General features: G+C 44.2%; 1 protein-coding gene across 1 annotated transcript in view; it reads right to left on the bottom strand.

Annotated features, from left to right (window-relative positions):
* Positions 1 to 3,953: 3,953 nt before the first annotated feature.
* LOC116384622 (fibrosin-1-like protein) overlaps positions 3,954 to 19,933 on the bottom strand; it is a 77,037-nt gene continuing 61,057 nt past the window's right edge. Inside the window, exon 2 of the mRNA XM_031849462.1 lies at positions 3,954 to 13,780. Coding sequence (XP_031705322.1) covers positions 13,505 to 13,780 — 276 coding nt within the window. The 3' untranslated portion in view covers positions 3,954 to 13,504. The remainder of the gene's footprint in view (positions 13,781 to 19,933) is intronic.

The following is a 19,933-nucleotide window of genomic DNA, read 5'->3' as shown; positions in this document are numbered from 1 at the left end:
CCCATGTTTGAAAAGGGGGGCCGGAGGGTGTCCTCCAATTATTGAGGTATCACACAGCACAAGCCTCCCTGGGAAAGTTTATTCTGGGGTGCTGGAATTGTCAAACCTCCGATCCAGGAGGAGCTATGTGGATTTCGTCCTGGCCGTGAAACAGTGGGGTCCAGCTCTACCCTTGCAGGGATGTTGGTGGGGTCATGGGAATTTGCCAATCTAGTCAACATGTGTTTTGTGGACTTTTAGAAGGCCGTGTCCCCCGGGGAGTCCTGCGGGAATATGGGGTAACAGGGTTGTTGATACGAGAGCTGTGTATGTACATTCAGCACAAAGTCAAACATGATTCCAGTGTGTCTGTCTCCACCAGGGTCGTCCCTCGTCACTGATTCTGTTTGTGATTTTCATGGAGAGGATCCCAAGGTACACCATGTGCTCTACTTGGAGACAGTGGCTAAACATACATTTCTCTTTGCATCACTTACATTAAAAGTTCTGATAGTTTCAACTTTTAAACTAAATGCTGTGTATTTTGCAGGAAATATACACACCATGTTACCCAGAACAATGCCACTTTAATTAAAGCAATAATGTTGTATTGCAATTAACTATGACCCATTGTTTTGTACTACAGCCTCAAAATGACCCACGTTGAACTATCTCAAATGTAGTTTTTCTTGCATGTGACTGTTATCCTGCTTTATAGATACATGACATGTGCTTCTGCATGTTTGCAGAATACGGGCTGATACATACAGTAGTATGCTTGTGTCTCACATGCAGGTTTGCCTCCCTCAAGATAGCCTTTTGTACCAGCGCTGTAAAACCAAAGCCAAAACCAAAGTGGGCACAGACACTGGGACGGTAAGCCCACTGACTGGAATAACCATGTTACAAACCCGCCGTAAAACGCCACTAATATTTAATGCCTTGCTGTCAGGTCTGAAGGGCACAGCACATGGAGGGACTGTGCAGCCAAGTGTGTGTCCCTCTGCAAGGCTCACTGCATCTGTGAGCAGAAGAAAATCTAAAAAAGGGTGTGTGTGTGTGTGTGTGTGTGTGTGTGTGCGCGTGTGCGCTTCTAGCTGACCAAAAAAGAAAAACAATCTTGATTTGCCTTTGACTTTTTTTTTAGCTCACAGCATTAATATTTGCACTGATCCGTGTCAGCTGCAGACACTCTAATACTTCCTCACCACAGAACAGCCGGTGGCAAGTCCCGTACTAATCCACGGGGTGTATCAGGTGATGGAGGCATCACTGGACCTGATAACATCGCAATGTCTCTGGCAGGATCAGGTTGAAGAGGCGCCTATTGGGTGAGGCCAGGCTAATGGCAGCGGATATCTGATCATGGCCTGTCACTGTAAAAACCCTGCGCTTGTGTAATCCTTTGATAATAGACACATTTAGAACCAAGGACGCTGGTGAAACTGTCAACATGCCAGCCATTGTGAATCTAATGAAAATCAATGTCAGAGGTGACACGTGTGGGCATGCAGTGTCTTGTGCTTCTGTGTGTATGCATGTGTGTTAGATATTTACAATGTGTATCTGTGTGTGTGTGTGCAGCCACATATTTGTATGTGTATCTGCATATGTGAACTCATGTAGGTCTGTGTGTAAGTGCATTATGTGTGTGCAAGTCATATGAAGATGTTAGGGCATGTGTGTCTACGGGTGTTGTGGGGGTCTGGCTCTAAAAATAGCATTCCCCTCTTGACCCAAGTGCCAGGCTGTGGTAATTCTCCAGTGTAGCGTATTACTTTCACACCGACAGCAGTTTAAGTCCGGAGCCCCGCACACCGGCGCAGTCCAAACACAGGCACCTTGGGATGCCGTCCACTTAAAACAAGCAGTCGAAGGGCATTAACATTTCAAGATATTATTTCAAAAGGTGGGGGAAATTGCTGCTGAATATTTCATGTGCTCCAGTGTGAGTCCTATGTATCCCTCTGTGGCTGCAGCAGTGGCGGAGGTCGGGGTTTTGGCGGTTTGGGGGGTTCCGGTGAAGACTAGACCTGTGGGAGCCGACCTGGGCATTTGAAGAGAGTCTGGTGATACGGTCCTGCGCTACATCAGTGTCAGAGGGGACTCCGCTTTAAAGAGCAATTATACTACCATTACCGGCTCATTAATTAAACTGAGAGCGACCAGAGTAATTCACCCTTGTGACCACGCAGAACGTGCTCACAGCTTGCTGCACCGCTCAGATATCATCAGATCAGTATTGCAATGACGCACTGCTAATTGGTGATGTTGTTATGTCTGTGGCTCAGTGTCACAGCTCACGTCTGGCCTTTGACTTCAATCACATGCCACACCTTCCAATTAGTCCCTGATGTTTCCCACTGTGTGCTATCTAATTAAGGGAAAATACTTAAAAATCATTTTTAAAGACTCTTTACAGTCATTTGGTTCTGAGTCATTTGGTTCTGTTGGAACCGAACAGAAGTTTATTTTAAAATGAATAATCTGGCCTCGGTTAAATATGGACATCTGCGCCTACACACATTAAATAAAAACTATCTTACACAAACTGGATCTTTACAATATCTTGGAGATGCCTTATAATAAGTTGTATAATACTAATTGTGCTCATATACTGTGAACATGTGACTTCAGTCTGAACATACACGGTGCTTCACACCCAAATGTTCGGAGAGTTCTACCCCTCGGGCCATCTCCTTCCCTCAGGGCTGGTGATATGAGCCCTGACCCTCTCCCCTCCAAGAGGTCAACGACAAGAACCCCCCCCCCCAAATCTGGATCCAGCTCCCCTGCGACTTCTAGGAGGCGTGTCCCAGTCTGCCACTTCAACCCTCTGCCTCGGGGTGTACATGCTCTATTGTGCAAAAGCAATCATTCCCCCCCCCCCCCCCCTTCTTTGTTTTGCAAATGGCCTATCCCACATCATTTTACATACACACTCAAACCACTGAGCTCTGGGGACTGTCCAGGAAGTAATTGTGGCTTTTGTGCGTGTGGTCCCCCTCCCTCTTCCTCAAAAGGAGCCGCGCCCCCTTGTCAGCTGTCATCATACGACTGCCCGCAGACCCAGGGGCCTAATGACAGGATCTATAGTACATGAAAACACAATTATAGACCTTGGTTCAATTGCTACTGTGTGAATGGCCTTTAAAACAGGAAAGAAGGAACCAAACACATGCTGCCCGCTGGAAGGCATATAAGTCTGCACAATATCCCCTAAATCACCACCCATTGAAACGCACAGAGCTGAACATTTTAAATATATCTTGTTTAAGCGGCTGTCCTTATATTGGTGACATTGTAATTATAGGACATGCTTGACGCAAGGAGATTTCTGGATATGGATAAATCTGACCTTGTGCAGCAGCGCTACTTGCTGTTTTAATGAGCTAATATGAGTGATGGCGCTGGCATACACAACCCACACATGAGCCTTGGTGTTCCGGTGTTATTTCATTATCTCCGACGATGTTTTCATGGCAATATTTGAAGCCACATTAAGCATCCATTACAAGACGCTGCAGGAAACATGTTGATGGAACCTGCAGAAGATCCACCGCCTGGGTTCAATATTGCAAACCCAGACGTACTTTACATCAGGCAGTCAAAATGGCAGGAGAGGCGAGGCCTCCCACCATCTTTTCCAAATGGGAACAGTGACCCCCAATGGACAATGTGATGCAATCTAGCAAAGGGTTAACACAGCATCATCCACCAGCCCCTCATGTATGTGGGTGCAATAACTCTCTACTACAGCAGGGGTCAGTGTTGTATCACAGCAGAACTGAACGGAGCGAGAAAGAGAAGGAAAGCTGTGGCTGCAAAGATCACATCTGTCTCAGTGACACCACTAATCCCATTTAAGCCGTCTGAGTTAATGTCCAGCTTTGCTAGTCGCCAACCCATCCCCCCCCCCCCCTCCCACCCCCCTCCCCCCCCCCCCCCCCCCCACCCCCCCCCCCCCCCCCCCCAGGCACAGGGCTATGAAAACAGGGGCAGGGGCCTCGGCAGATCCCATTAATGTAGTGACCCTAGTGGGCTGACGTTGCAAAGATGGCACTTTGACACTTAAATGTTCAGACGCCGCCAAGTAGGCAAGCATTTCATCACAGCCACTTATACAGACACATACACACAATAATCGACACACACAAATAAGACCACACACGCACACAGAGGAGAACACACGTAACATACAAACAAGAGGCACACATTGAAGACACATGCGACAACACATTCTGCCAAGCGGCAATTAAATGGATTCTAATCAAATAGGTGCTAATTCAAGCGCTTATTAAAACAAATCTGATACAGCTGTGACAAGGAGAGAAAGAGAGATTTGTCGATGACGGTGGAGAACAACACAAGTGGAGGGTAGCAGCCTACATGTACCGCACAAACCTGTCAGGATACAGCCATGGCCTCTCTATTGTCTTTCCCCCTCTTAGGCTTGTCAAAACACACAGGCCCCCAAACAAAAGACCTCGTGCAAGTACAGGAGGCTTCTCTTTTCAGAGGGCTCAGGACCGCCACCCACTTCCATCCTACCGAACAAAAACCAGATCCCTCCGTCCGTAAAGCCTCCCGTGTAATACAGTACCACGCAGCAGACGGCTGCCAGCCTCCGGATAAAGAGGTAGCCAGGGAACCTGACCCTCGACAGTGCTGCGTTACAGTCCTGCGTCTAGGGTTTAACCAATACGTGATTTTCAAGGCCGATAGTATTATTTTGTACTACGGCTACTTTTCAGAATTCCGTGTGTTCCCTCCCTGTCCTTGAAAATTCTTGATAATCACAGAAACAGCTGAGACACGACTAACACATTAAACTCACAGAAAACAAATTGTGACTCACCATGTGTTGCATGCTTTGATAAAACACTGTGGCCAATTGTTTCTGAATTATTCCCATTTCAGTCGGTGAACACAGCTCATGAAAGCTTTCACATCTGCAGACACCTGCTGCCCCCTTTGCTGTTTCCAGGGAATCTTTTTCTGAGTACACAGGAAGTGCTACCATTTGTTGAAAGCAATTTTGATGCAGGAAGACCTTTGTGATTAGCTTGTTTGATGAAAGCGCTCCACAATAAATCGGACCTCACCTGAGCTCAACCTATGACACTCTACTTAGCCGAAAGCTTTCGCAGGGAGGAATAAAACTCCACCCGAGATCTCCCGGAGCACACTTTTCTGAACGTCTCCCTGACCATTATTGTAATAAATAAACCACGATGATGCTGTAAATCACAAAGCACGGAGTGTAATAAAGTGTCTCTCCCTTCTGTCTGTTCTAGTTAAACATCTACTAGGGGCAATGCATCTGTTGCTATAGCTGCAGATTCTCCAGTAGATACAAAGACAGAAAATGATGTAGCCGGGGAGGTCCCACTTTAATAAATTAAATAGAAAAAGAAAGTAATCACAACTAGCAAAGCGCAGATAAAGGATGTCCTGGCAAATGTATGACAGCAAACAATTGCCCCCCCGAGTCCAAAACGACTGCACTGAAAAAAAACAAACCTACACCTCAGAAAGCACACATCCAGGAGGAGTTCCTCCTTGCCTCTGCTACCCAGTCCAATCCCAGCATGCACTAGCCTCAACTCCAACAGAGCGCGACTTTAGATCCCTGGTCATTTAATGTTGCCAGACCTAATTGTCCCCAGAGTGGTTGCTCTGAAGTAGCCCTGCTGTATCTCAATGGCTGTGGCTTGTTAAAAGTGATGGGACGTGTGTTTATGTGCGCGTGTAGACCTACAGTACAGCAACTCGGTCAAGAACCTTACATGGCCTGACATTAATCACTGTGCACTGTCCCATGCAATATTCACCTGGCTAAGCATAGCAGGCGCAGAGGGTGTCTGGCTTTGTCATTGGCTTCCCTTTAGTTCTATTTCGGTCTCTGTCTCTGCGGTCTTTCTGCCTCTCTCTCTCTCCTCGTCTAAGGGGTTGGGAGGCTGTAGCCGTTGGGAGTGGAGGGGGTTATGGATCTTGAGGAGAAATCCTGAGAGGGCTTAATTCTTTCCTGGAGGTAGCATTTATCTAATCTGACAAAGTCATTTGACCAGTCTTCCCATTGAATTCTGGTGTGTTGAGATTTCTCCTGTGGGTCCCATCTATCACAGCGGCATTTATATCGTAGCGTGTCAAACGTATCTATGAGGCATCAGTTTTCCAATCCATTTTGACAGACCAGTCACATCTTTCAATGAATATCCTCTGCATTAACCATCTCTCACTATCTGGGGCCAGTTCAGATTGGAACCCGGTTCAACTCCAGACCGTCCCCTGGGACTGGAGCAGCACTCTCTCTCCCCACCTCTATTTCAACACCGTTGGGACTGTTCCCTCATTCTTCCCCAGCCTTCCCCTCGGCATCCCGGGCAAAGTCAACACCACCAGCCTCAGAGGAAAACCCCATCATCACACTAAATCCACTGTGTTCAGGTCGTCTGCAGTTAGGAAGCTTGAAAACACACAGAGAGGAAGGTACGTGTGTAAACACGTATTCAGTTTAAGTTGCAGAATTCATTTTTGCAATTATTTATCATCTATAGGAAGTAGTTACCTTCGATTGACTCATATATCAGTGACTCAAAGAATACTTCACTTTGATTCTCCAACAACTACTTAACAAAAGCAGCTGTGTGAACTTTTAAGTGCTTAACAATTTGAGCAAGCAGTTTTACAACACATTACATACATTAGTCACTGTCTGATCACTGATCTAATTAGCTGGCTTTATTATTCTCTACATTTATGACATGCCCATGCTACTATATTATATGTTATGCTGGAGTGTCATCAAATGTTCTTGTAATTCCTAATGCAGCAATTGAAGTTAATTAAGTCATAAATTACTCATTTTAAACTCCTAATTTGCAGTATCACTGTATATTTACATTGATTCAAGCCCATTTCATTTAAAAGGTGGCCTCTTAATAGAGTCATGATTCACACAGGCTTGGTTGAACTGCAGTAGATAAACAAGGATTCATATGTATCTCTGTCCAACACAGGCACATGCATGTTGGTCTTTGATGAGGAAGAGACACACTGCCGTTTGATCATGCATGCATGTCGATGTTACATGCAGCTCGTTAATTGATCTGTCAGGGTCTATTACAAGTCACGCTCCTCCACTCATCTCCGTCTCTCTGCACACACTCTCACATGTCATGTGCCTGCAGACACCTCAGCAGCGTACCTCATTATCTACTCATCTAATAATGCTCTTTGTTAAATTGCAGTGTTAACCGGAGTAACAGGAGTAAAGGCCCTTTCTATCATGTTACCACTAACAAGCTTTTTTTCCGACTCTATAATTACATCAAGGATGTCACATTTTAGGGCTGATCTCATTACAAGTGCAACACTAGACACTGTTTAAGTTCCTCAATCAGCCACAACATTATAAGCAGATGAAATAAAGTGAAACGACCACAGTGAAATAAATGTGGTCGTTCTCGGAGAATAAGGGGAACAAATATTACCTTGAATGGAGGAGGAAAAAAAAGCTATGTGCAAAGTACATTTAAGTTACAGTATATGACATTTGTGTTATTAAAGTGAGTCAACAACAGTGCAGCTCAATCCACTTGCCCAGATTGACTCGGGGTGAAAGGGTTCACCTTGATCTCCAGCCAAATGGGCTGGGAGCTGGTTAGCCAGCGGAGTTATTGTCTCCTGAGCCGAGCTGCTGCCGCTCAGGGTCGCGGCTCCCCAGATAACAACCACCTCGCCGTTATCAGTCATCCTGATCCCTCGCTGTTACCGCTGCCACACTGCCAATGGGCGGCAGTACTCTCTATCGCAGCTCCCCGGCTGCCCCTGAACTATGCTCCAGTGCACTGTTAATGCCCCAGCTAATCTGATCTGTCTCCGGCTGGCTTACTGCTTATACACATACCTAGATATGACAGGACAGGGGCATGCAGGACACTTGATACCCACCTGCTTGAACGATAGTAAGGCAATAGTGTCCAGAGATGTTTCCCTACATCACATTGCTAGTGCGGAGTGTGTACAGCACAGGGTATGCCACTAATGGACGGGGATGGTGATGTGTACGTGTAGCTATCAGTGTGTTGCTTGAGCGACTCAGCATTATGCGTTATTCATGACTCCCTTTTGAAACATATTGAAGGTCATAATCGTGTAAATGCTTCCTGCAAGCTGCGTTTCTAGTATCTTACAGCAGGGAATGAGAGGACAATGCAGGTCATACAAGTGTGTTGGTTTATGGAGATTATTATGAACTACAATGTCAATGACAAAAGGGTGATTGTTATCAAATGTTCTTGTGTTGATAATGCTTTGCTCTACACAGGTGTGTGTATGTTTTGTGCCATCTTTGGCTGAGTAAGGGAGCAAACTGACTGTGCTTTTATTGGTTCTCTGAACAGTAGCCCAAGAGGTGAGCTGATAACGACTGTGTGAACTGTCACTCGGGGCAGCATTTCACTACTGGGTCCATACAATCTAAATTCACAGTCATCACTTATTATTATTATTATTATTATTATGATGACTACCAACTAACAGCAGGGCAAATAAAGCAAACGCACATGAACCATGGATGCATTATTGACAAGGCAGACTGGATGCTACAGTGACTTTCTATCGCCTCCGGTGGTACAAGCAGTAGCCTATATTTGACAGGACAGGCCGTGGCTAGCCAGTTAGCGTGACGTATTTGACTCTTCACATTCTGATGATAATGTTCATGTTTAAATGTTTTAAACTAAACGTCAACATGTCTAGATGTTACACATTGCACCTTTAAGGGCCTATTAACCCATTGAAAATAATTGCTTATTTCAGTTGACTGACACACACACACACACACACACACACACACACACACACACACGATGCTCGACCATTCCTGAGGTCCTGTGAGCCTTGCAATTAGAACAAGTGCCCCGCCCCACCACACTGCCTCTCTGTGACACACTCCGCTCTGTCACTGCAGCTCCTGTCCTCCGGCGTGCTTCTGGCTCGTGGGTGCCAGCACATCACCGCGCCTGTGGGTCTTAGTGTGTGACATACACCAGGGAACCCTCTGACTTGAGACAGAAAAGAGATATGGATGGGGGAAACTAAGCTGGACACGAAGAGGGCAGCCTGAAGGACAGAGTAGTAACGCTCCAAGTGCAGCTGATCATTGTGGTGGAGACTTAAAGTATACGTCCCTATCAGTGTATTCCATCTATTTCATCTGCCATAAACGCCTGTTTTGAAGCTCAGATGGCTGCTCTGTGTTGCCCTTTTCCCACAGTTACAACAAAAGTGTTTATTTACGTCTGCACATCCATCTGTTTAGTGTTTGTTGGATAAAATGATCTACAGTTTGTCCTCTTGGATGTAAGTAAGAGTAAATGTTTACATGGGATTGTTAAATGAACTGTGAATATAAACCACACGACAGAGTCTGGCGGCGCTATTGCCAAGGACATTTTCTGTGGCAGATGAAATCCACAAAGGGCTCCTCGTGGAAGCGAGTGTGTTTTATATGGGATTCCATCCATCAAAGACACTTAGAGCGCATGAAGACATGACAGGCGTTAAGGATGAAGTAAGAATAGATAACTATTTATTACTCGCTCTATCATTCTCTCCTAAGCTGGTATCAAGCACTCAAAACAGTTTCCTCTCCAGAGTCACAACAATACTTGTGTTACTGCTGCTGTGATCTGCTGCTCTGGAAAACAGCTGACTAACAATTCTTTGATGTGCACTTGACCCAGAGAGATTGGACTCAGCAACAACTCATTTATCGACACCTGATAGATTTATTGTCTGTATTTGTAAGGATATATAATTGAGAATGAAATCAATCAAATTCTTCATACACTCCTACAAAAGGTTTTCACGGGGCAGGTTTTGTAAGACATTCAGCAACACATGCACACATTCCTATTTAGAAACAATTTATATTGCATATTAAATCATATCACAAAAGGTGTGGTGATCAAACACCTTTTATGCTTCTAACTAAAGCAGAGAGGATCTACTCGAAGGTGTGGATCAACCGTTTCAATTTTAATAATGTTATCTATAATGAATTAGTCATGCAACATGATCATGTGCCGAGTCTTAACTGCGCTGTGATTATGACTGAATTTGGGTGTTGCTGTTTCCCAAAGCATAATTGTTAATACTGGAAACAGTGAAAGTGTAGCTGGGAATTGGGCGTTCTGTTATGCATCAAAGGCACGCTGAAGGTTTCAGCATGCTGAGAACTAAAGCCTGCGCAGGTTAAAAGATGTCTTAGCTACTCACAAAGTGATACAGTCAAACATTGCTTGAGCTAGACACTGAGATTTAAAAAAGAAGGGATTGGAAAGTTTAGAAATGAAGTAAGAGCAACAGGGCCTATGTATAAATCAGTCCATCTGGCAAGGGAGATCAAAAAAGCACGGCAAGGGATGTACTTCCAGCGGCAGCTGAAGGAGTTCAACCTGCCAAAGTCAATGAGAGTCCATCCTCACCTCCTCCATCAGAGTCTGGTACGCACGCAGCTGCCTCAACCAAGAACAAGGGCAGCCTGCAGCGTGATTGGCTGCAATCTGCCGTCCTTTGAGGACCTGTATGCCTCCAGGACCCTGAGACCCCTGTTACCTCATCACTTCCACTGTGACAAAATGAACATCTTGTTATGCATTCCTTAAAAATGTAATATAATATTTGTAGTTTGGCTGATGGCAGTGAAAAAAAACCTAAATCTTCAGGGAGGTGCATTTGTTGATGTACCTCCAGATATTACTTCAAATTGCTTTAAGGAAGAACAAGCAAAATGTCAAATAAATAGACGTAAGATGGAGCTATTCAATATGCAGTAATATCACTTGGGAAGCAAAAAATACTGCTTATTTTACGACCAAAGATCAAACATTTTATATGAAATATTAAACTTTCTTACCCCCGATTCTTTACTTCCCCATTATATATTCCAGGGACAAAAAAGTATCTGACTGCTGATGGGTGGAAACATTAAAAAACATAGTTTCAGCTTTAGTCTTCCTGTGGGTTTTGAGCTGGTTTCGTGATCTCTACTATATTAATGTCCTTGGGAATATGTGCAGTAAATCTTCAGATGAAGTTACTGCAAAATATGAAATTCAGCACAGCTGAAGTTACAAGGTTTTCACATGACAGCAGCAGTTTGGAAATATTACGGAGTTATTATCCGAACTAGAATGTAGATCTGGTTCAGTAATTGCAGCCCATTGCACTTAAACTCTGGATAAGAGCATCAGCTAAATACATAATCTTTCACTGTCTCTTAGCAACCTAAATATCACAGCCAAACTCATTTTCAGCCATGTTAACTTCCTCAGGAAATCTTATCTCAGAGAGATATTTTTATCTGTGGAGGAGGCCTCCGGGCTACACAGCCTCATTATTTAGTTTGGCTTCCTGACTACATTTCCCCTCTTATCCTCAGCAGCACTATGGTAGCGCTTGGCCTCAGACAGGAGCATGAAAAAAAACATCCACCCATTTAAACAAACTGTTAACACATCGATGGGCTATCTCGCTGGGACAGACTCCGAGTCTGTGGGCTCAGCAGTGTGCTTGAAGCCGGGATGTTGGCAGCCCTCTCTCCGCATTAACAAACAGAAAAGTCGTGAAGAAAAACAAGAATGGGGTCGCGAGCTAAATCCACCTGAAGGCAGCTTACCAGCAACTTGTTTATGAAGCCATGTTTGGTAGCATCGGGGCTCATCAGTGAATACAAGTCACATACAGTGTGTCGCGCTTCATATCCGACTGTGGCCTCAACCCTGTATTAGCTGGTCTGTTGTTGCTGTGCCAGTAGTTTTAGACAAGTACTAGCCATCCACCTTGTATCAACAAGTGATTACATGCTGACGCCTAACCCTATGCCAACGCTACATGAATGCTAGATAACGTTACTACCAAACTTTTATTTATTTCCCTGGAGTCAACGAGCACAAGCAGACAAATGTTGTAAGGTTTAGCCAACTTCAAACTGCACTCATTAAATCCATTCTCTTCTCTATAACCGTGGTGGTTATGCCAAAGCCAGCCGGTAATATGCCCGTTTGGAGATGAATGCCTCTGCTAAGTGTCATCCATGTTGCAGCCAGTAGTCTACTACTGCGCCGCTTGGGTGTGTTCCCCCCCGCCCCGTGAGTAAATGTCCCTGATGTAAGACTTGATACTAACTTACAACACTAATAACGTTACCGCCTGCAAAATGCATCCGCTAATTAAATCCATGCTCTCCTATATAACTTTATAATCTGCAAAGTGACCAGTACGAGTTGTTTGTCAAGTAAACGTAGTACTACAATGTTTTCCTGTGAAGTAGAGCTACACAGTAAGTAGTATAGGCTATACGGCTGAGTTGTAGTAAAGTGCTTTGGGGGTCTTTTGTAAGTTATTTCAGGGTACAATGAGTAAGAATAGTAACATCATTCAATATATTTCATATCATCAAACATCTTAATAAATCAATAGCTGTTTTTGACCCTTTTAGTTCAAGGGTCAGATGACTGTTGGCCTTCTGCGCCTGGGGCCTTGAACTAAAAGGGGACAGTATGGCGTCCACACACAGGCCAAGCGTTCTGACCGGGCACTGCATTAGTCACTACTGATGCAGAACATCAAGTCACTTTAGACAGCAGCAAGCAGAAGGAAGCGCTCAACGTCACCACCAACCAGTGTGAGAGACGTGATAACCAATTACTAAAAGCTGCCGCTGACAAAGAAAATTCAAAGAAAAAAAAGATTCTGTCAATAACCTGGACTTCCTGAGGGGGCAACGTCAGTAGTGTCAAAAGCTTCTATTTCAAAAACAATGAAAGAGATAAAAAAAAAAATTTCAAAATGACTGTAGCAATAGAAAGTCAATGTTTGCCAGCTCTGAATGGGCTTTAGAGACTGCTCACAAAAGGAGTATTTGAAGAAAATTACTTTCTCAAGTGTTGAAAACTGAGAAGGGTTTGATGGTGGACTGATAGAATGGACTGAAGTGTCGCTTGACAACCTCAGCACTGCGGTACAAAGTCCCTGCTGACACCAGAATAAGTAAAGTCACATTTGACACGAGCGTAAAGGCTCCGTTCACACTGTTCACCTCTTTTCTGAAGATTCACTGTAGAGCTTGTTCTGCTTAAAAAGGGAATGTGGACCAGCTGTTAGATGAATAGAAAGTATAGATTTGGAGGTAAGCCTGTCCTGGTCTTCATTAAAGAAAGATGGAAAGAACAGCACTGCCAAATCACAACAAAGCAGTCAGACTTGCTCATCTGCCTTCATGGAAAAGCCACAGTCATACAATAAAGATGTCCTATATACACGACACATGTTGCTGGAGTTTTGACCTCTTCAGACTTGTACCCTTCTCCGTGCACTTTGGAAGCAGGTGAAGTCGTGCCAGAAGATCCAACTCAGCTTCATGACAAAAGCCAGCACATCAGACATCTTTCATTTTGTCAGCAAGATATCCACAAACCAAAAAGTCCCTTTTGTAACCTAGGTTGAACTACTGTCAAGTGAGAATTTCTTGAATAAAAAAAAAGGCTATGGGGTCAGATCCACTCACCATTTTGTTCTTCTTGGAGTAAGTCTTCTTCAGCAGCCTCTCGGTCATTCTCTCCTGCTCCCGCTGGGCGTGATGAAGGAACCCATTCTCCAGGGCGTCCACAACCGGCTCGACGTTCTCCTCTTCCTCCTCCACTTCCTCATCTTCCCTTTTCTGCCGCTTCGCCACCTTTTTCTCCTTCCACCGCTCCTTCTCCTGCGTCTTCACAACTCCGGCCTTCTTCTGCAGAGAGAAGACGAAAGCACATTAGAAATCGAGACACAAAAAAAAAAATATATATATATATATATATATATATGGAGTGGTTGATCTATCCATATATGGTCTTAACAATGTTGTGTATCTTGATAAGAACAGTGATTCAAATTCACCAAGGCAGTGTCAGAGGATGCCATATAACCTGTTGCACACAGCCCTTACTTTTCGTTTTCACAGGAATCCTGCACTCACACCCAGTGACACAGATACCAATCAATACCACACTGACAAAAGAGATTTACTGTTTTCATTGTCTCAAGCATTTCATTAAAAGCGACACTTCACAGCGCTGCCTTTGAACGAGAGCCAAGCAGACAGATATGCAGATGGGCAGACAAAGGGGCGGAACGTGAATGTGTAGAAGAAGTGGAGGTAGGGTGTGCCGCAGCTGGCAAACAGTCAAGCGCGCGGCCCCTTTCACTGCTGGCTTATACAAAGCAACACTCAGCCATAGAGCGGCGAGAGTCTCTCTCCCACTCCCTCTCTCTCTCTCTAGTCATCTTTAATCCTGTCAACAGCAGAACAATGCCTTACTGGAGTCCATAATCACTTTATGGCTCATATATAATGAGCTTATGATATGAAGAGCTGCTTTAACACACAGTGGGGAAAATACAGTCACTCTACACTTACACTATGACCGAGCAATTCCCCCCTTTAACTACTCTTTCCTCATGCTTTGGTTACTGCCTGTATGGGTGTTTGTTTATAGGAATTCAAAACATCATTTGTAACTGCCTGGTATCTTACTCAGTGTTTTTTCTTCGCCCCCTCCCCCAGTCACCTCCGGACCAGTATTTCACAGAGAGACAAAATTGCATCACGCTGCGTGTGTGTCCTACCAATGCTAGTGTCTGGTGTTCGCTTCCCTTTAGATGCTGTGATGCACTGAGATGGTTCAAGTCTGGCATTTCTTGTCAGTGTAGTGCACAGAAAACTAATATTTAACAACAAGAGAGCATGTTAGCATTCTACAAGTGCCCATAACACGCCATGTGGCTTTATGCAGTGTTCCTGTCGTATTGGAGTTACAATGATCACCAGTTTCCCACTTGAAAACGCAGTTCCAGCCTAAAGGTTCTTCTTAAAGCTCCCGGTTATAAATATGATCCAAAAAGAAGCAGCGATATGTCAAAGCAACCAAAGAGCTGTCGTTCAGTCTAATGTAAGTCAGCACTAAGCACATAGTATTTTAACACGCTCACCTGAAACTGCATTTTTTCATTCAAGGTTTAAAGTATACTAATCACAAATAGGCCTTTTGCGAGCAAACACTTAGTCGGCTGTAGAGATTTAGGACCACTACACATGACGAATGCTGGTGTCGGCCATCTATGAGCAGAGTTAAGACACCTAATCTAGCTAGCTACTGCGCTAAAAGTCCAACCAACTTCAATGCACACAACCAACAACCTGACACACAAGCCGTGCGGATCAGTTCCCAGAACATAACTACACCACATTAAAACCAGGCCACGACCTCGGCAGGAGAACGATAGAACAGCTGAATGTCAGTCCGACTGACTCCATTTGTGACTTTTCTTCTACTACGTTAAAGAACAGCGGCTAACATTGGTGATGCTACTTTATGAATGTTTAAAGTACGACTGGCAGCCAAGGCCTTTAGCTCTCGACACACTGGCGGTGTGGAGAAAGTAAAGGACATGGCTAGCAGGATATGATGAAGAGGCACACAAATTGACACACATGCACATCTGCCAGCCAGTGGAAAACACTGCTGCCAGCCAAGCAGCCTGCCTGCCTGCCTGCTTGTGCGTCTAGTGATTGAATTGTCTCCTCCTCCTGGGCTTCTGCTGCCTATTATTTCCAGATCTCATTAGGTCCGAGTGGAGCTGGTGCCTTGCTGCTGCTTGGTAAAGTCTGTCAGAGGAGATCACTGCGCGTCTGAACGGCAGAGGACGACACGCCGCTGCATGAAGCCACGTGGAGTTCAAGGCCGAGGGCTGCTAGTTCACGTTTCAACATCTGTTCACAGCCACACTGCAGTCGGCTTAGGGCTCCGCATGAATAATCAAATCATTGGCTCCGAGGGTGGGGGTTAGCAGATGGCTAGCGCATTAGCCCCATAACTGCTAATGAATGACACCTTCCGTGACAAAAGGTGTTCATGTGTAATGCACCGCAAAAAAATAATAAACTGGCAATGTAAAGGAAGAAAGCTTCCATGAAAAAAAGCATTTTAAGTGCAGGCAGGATGTATCTGAAATTGAATTAGTAAGTGCAAAGATCCTAAAACCACCAACACATTGTTACAGCGTTCTAGTCCAGGAGTCTTTGCTTTGTTTATTTTGTGCAACATGTTTGTAGCTGAATTGTTTATTTTCTTACTTGCTGGTAATATTCCCAACCTCCTCGGATGTGTTTGGAGACACATCAAGTGTTAAGTCTCTAGTTAAGAGGGAAGAAATGGCCGTGACACTTAAGATCAAACATGTTTTGAATAACATAATTCTATACACTGACCGCTGCATGAAGCTCAGAATAGTGACACTGTAGCCCACAATGACAACAGTGACAGTTTAGTTCAGCGTCCTCTGGGACGCTGTAACAAGAGGTCACCAGGCTGACCCAGCTCACGGGCCGACACCACTTTGACAGAGGGATTTAATGCCATCACGCTGACATCACACAGCAGCTCAAAGCTCTTCTCATCTCACAAGGCAACACATTAATTTCTCATGAGGGACCAGACGGTATTAGCAGGCCACTTGTCATGGAATTCATTACCTGGAGGGGCCATCTTTAAAGAGCTGCTACGAGGACAAAGCGGCTACAGCCTGACAAGAAAGGATGCGGAGACCAGGTGTTTTCCTCCTTTTAGGCAGAGTATTTCGAGCTGCAGTATGAAGGTCCATCAATACACATCAGGTCAGTATCTCCTTGGGTATTAATAGAAACATGTCTTTGTGAACAAACCAGCATTGAGTGGTGGGATCAATTAAGCGTCAACTTGCAGAAATGTGGAGTTTCATTAGCTTTCCGGAGGAAATCCCCGTGGTAATCATCTACCTCATCCATCCAGAGAGAAAACAGCAATACACGAGGACTACTCGGATTATCTGACAGTTTGACACATTCATCTTTAATTGCGTTTCCTGTTCTGTGCAAGCTGAGGCCTTCATTCAGCCATTGTCGTACATTTATTGTCTATGACAATTCAGTGATCTGACTTTAACCTTTTAAAACAAATGTAGCCCAGTTACAACGTAAACTATCGTTTCACATCTTTTTACCAACTAATGCTGGTGTTGATTCTTAAATCTCCCTGAATGACTGCATGACTCCTCTAGTTTTTATTGCTTGCTTAAGAAAACAAAGTACAAGCTAATTACCTCATTTCAGGACAATGCTAAACGTATCTTATCTTAGACAATAACATGAGAAGCCACGCCTTCAGCACACATCTCTTTGCTAACCTTCTGTGACCCCGTGGTTACATGTCAAGACAAAACACTAGTGTCATGTACAGTTCATACCAGTTTAGGGAACAACGTGGAACACAGACTGCTAAGGTTTGTGAAACGGATGCGAGTCTCATGTAGAACTGTGTCACGCTTTTCCATATATTTGGAAAGATATGCGTTTGCCAGAATTTTGGAGCACCACAAAGCAATTAGACTTTGTTTAGCACATTTGCATCTGCTCTGATTGCTCTCTCATGTCTGCTGTGTTCCATCAGTAATAAACAGAGTTCAATTGTCCATCTGTGTCATTTCCATTTATTCACAGTCCACGACTCCAACAATAGATCTATAATAGCTGCAGGAGAAGAAGGGTAATCCATCACTGTGTCCCTGCCAGAAACGGCTTAGTTGTGAAATAATTTCCATATGCCAACGGCCTGAAGTGTTTTTTTTTCCTTTTATAAAATGTTTATTAAAAATCATTTCTACACATAATGGAGCAGCCTTATCACACTCTGTATTATTAACCCATTTACAAATGAAAATAGTAAAACACTGATGCACATAATTGCAAAGTAAATGCTTTGCTGTCGGTGTGAATGGCATATGTGCAGTTAGCGTTTCGTTAAGTCCGTTACGTTCTTTTGTAACTTGGAGACGCACGATGTCATCTCCTAACCCTCAATGCCCCTGCAACCAGCATGGTGAAAATACTGAACGTTCGACATGTCCTTGTGATTTGGCCAGGTTTTATTTTTTATGTTGTGGTTCAAAATAGTTCTACAGTCGGACAAAGTGGCCAGAGTGGTGAATCATCCTCATTTCACCCTGTTCAGCCCGGGGCAGACATGTGACTGTGACCAAACAGGGGAGAAGAAGTGGCTTAAGATCCGATGAGCTGGGGCAACGTGATGTCAGAGAAGAGAGAGAGAGAGAGAGAGAGGAGGATGGACAGAAAAACAGACACAGAGAGAAGTGAGTGGAGGTGGTGTGTGTGTGTGTGGGGGGGGGGGGGGGGAGACACCGCTCGACTGGTTTGACCCGACCAAGTTACCCTGGCAACAGTACGGGAGAGCTTTGTTGCTGTTCCAGGCTGCATGGGGACTGGGGCATGTGTGTTAGTACAAGTGTGCATGTGTGTTATAGTGTGAGTGTGCATGCGTGTCTGTGGGTATGAGTGCATAATATCCAACACAGGCTTCCTTGTCGGCTAACAATAAAGTGCATGGCTTTACATGCTTGTGCTTGTGCCTTGACATCCACCGTGGAAGCGCGATCTGCTCCCAAAGGACGGGTTTATACATTCTGCACAGAGGAATGTCGGCAACCCTAAAGTTGCTTGCAAAGGATAAGGGGGGGGTCTCCGTGAGGCTTGCATGAACCAGAAGGCAAAGGAGCCTGGACGGCAGAACAAATAGCCGATGGTGATGTCTAACGCACATCATCACCCTTTCTGCACGGCACGCTCTTCCTTCTGAGGCCAGTAATTATTTAGACACAAAGAGCTCCGCAGGGAACTCCTCCCTCGACATTAAGCTGTGCCACAAAGACACAACAGGGCCCTCTTGAACGTGCATCACTTTATTACTACTATTACGCTGGAAATAGAGTAAAACTGTTAATTAAAAACTAAACTGTAACTTTCATTTAAGGTTCATCAAGTGCTAAAAGAGCAAAGCCAGGATATTTTTTTTTTAAAAGGACTGAATCTACTGTGACATAAAATTACAAGCTGTGAGCAAGTTAATGTAGGCTATGTGTTAGCAAGCTACTGTTCAGACACTTGCAGATATAATACTGCATAGCTTTGTGATCTATCCACATTCACCTATAAAACAAGTTGCATATTGTCAAAATGCATTCTCTTAAGTTACAGAAATACAGTTAGCCTAAAGCTGACATGTGGACAAAATGCTCTTATTTCTGCTCTTAAGAGCGAGGACGGATCTCTGAGGAGCCATGAGCGAGGACGCACGAGAGCAGCCTTCCAGGAAGTGTTTTAACGGCCGACACGCCCCCTCATTGTTCATCAGTTATGTGATTGGACGCTGCAGCCGATCGGACTGATCTGATTGTTCTCAACATCACTGGAGTTTGATACCAGAGTGAAGACAGATCACAGATTAAACTCAAGTTTTATATTTGATTAATTTTCCGATTCACCGTCTGGTTAAAATATATGTTAATTGTAGGTCTGAATAATAAAAGGGCCACAAACAACTTTCTTCATTTATCAGAAAGATTTGTCTTTTCATGATCTGATATTCCCTCAATAACTTAACATGAGAGAGCTGGAGAGACAAAACACTTTTTACATCATTTATCATCATTTCCATTGAGTCACATGAGGTTGATCACTCCTCAGTGTCGGGTTTGATGAGTTATATCATTTCAATTTCCTCCGAAACATTGAGCCTAATAAATTAACTCCAGTGCTCAAGAGAAACCATAATCATATTCTGGGTTATTAAATAATGACGTCACAATCAGAATTTCAAAATATACAGATGCAAATAATTCATAAATAAGACAAACGCATTTCGCCGGTAGAAATTGGTCTTGTGCTTATAAACAGGACACAGAACACAGTTTAAATACTCAAAGCAGTTTGTTAAACGGGTAACAGGCTACAGAGAGAAAACACCATAACTGTGTCTTTATTAGTACAAGTACTGTGATGATAACTGTGTCT

This window comes from Anarrhichthys ocellatus, unplaced genomic scaffold, assembly GCF_004355925.1.
Source record: "Anarrhichthys ocellatus isolate YVR2014 unplaced genomic scaffold, GSC_Weel_1.0 scaffold9, whole genome shotgun sequence".
NCBI lineage: Eukaryota > Metazoa > Chordata > Actinopteri > Perciformes > Anarhichadidae > Anarrhichthys > Anarrhichthys ocellatus.
The sequence above is the reverse complement of the archived record's forward strand: the minus strand, read 5'-3'. Positions and strand labels throughout refer to the sequence as shown.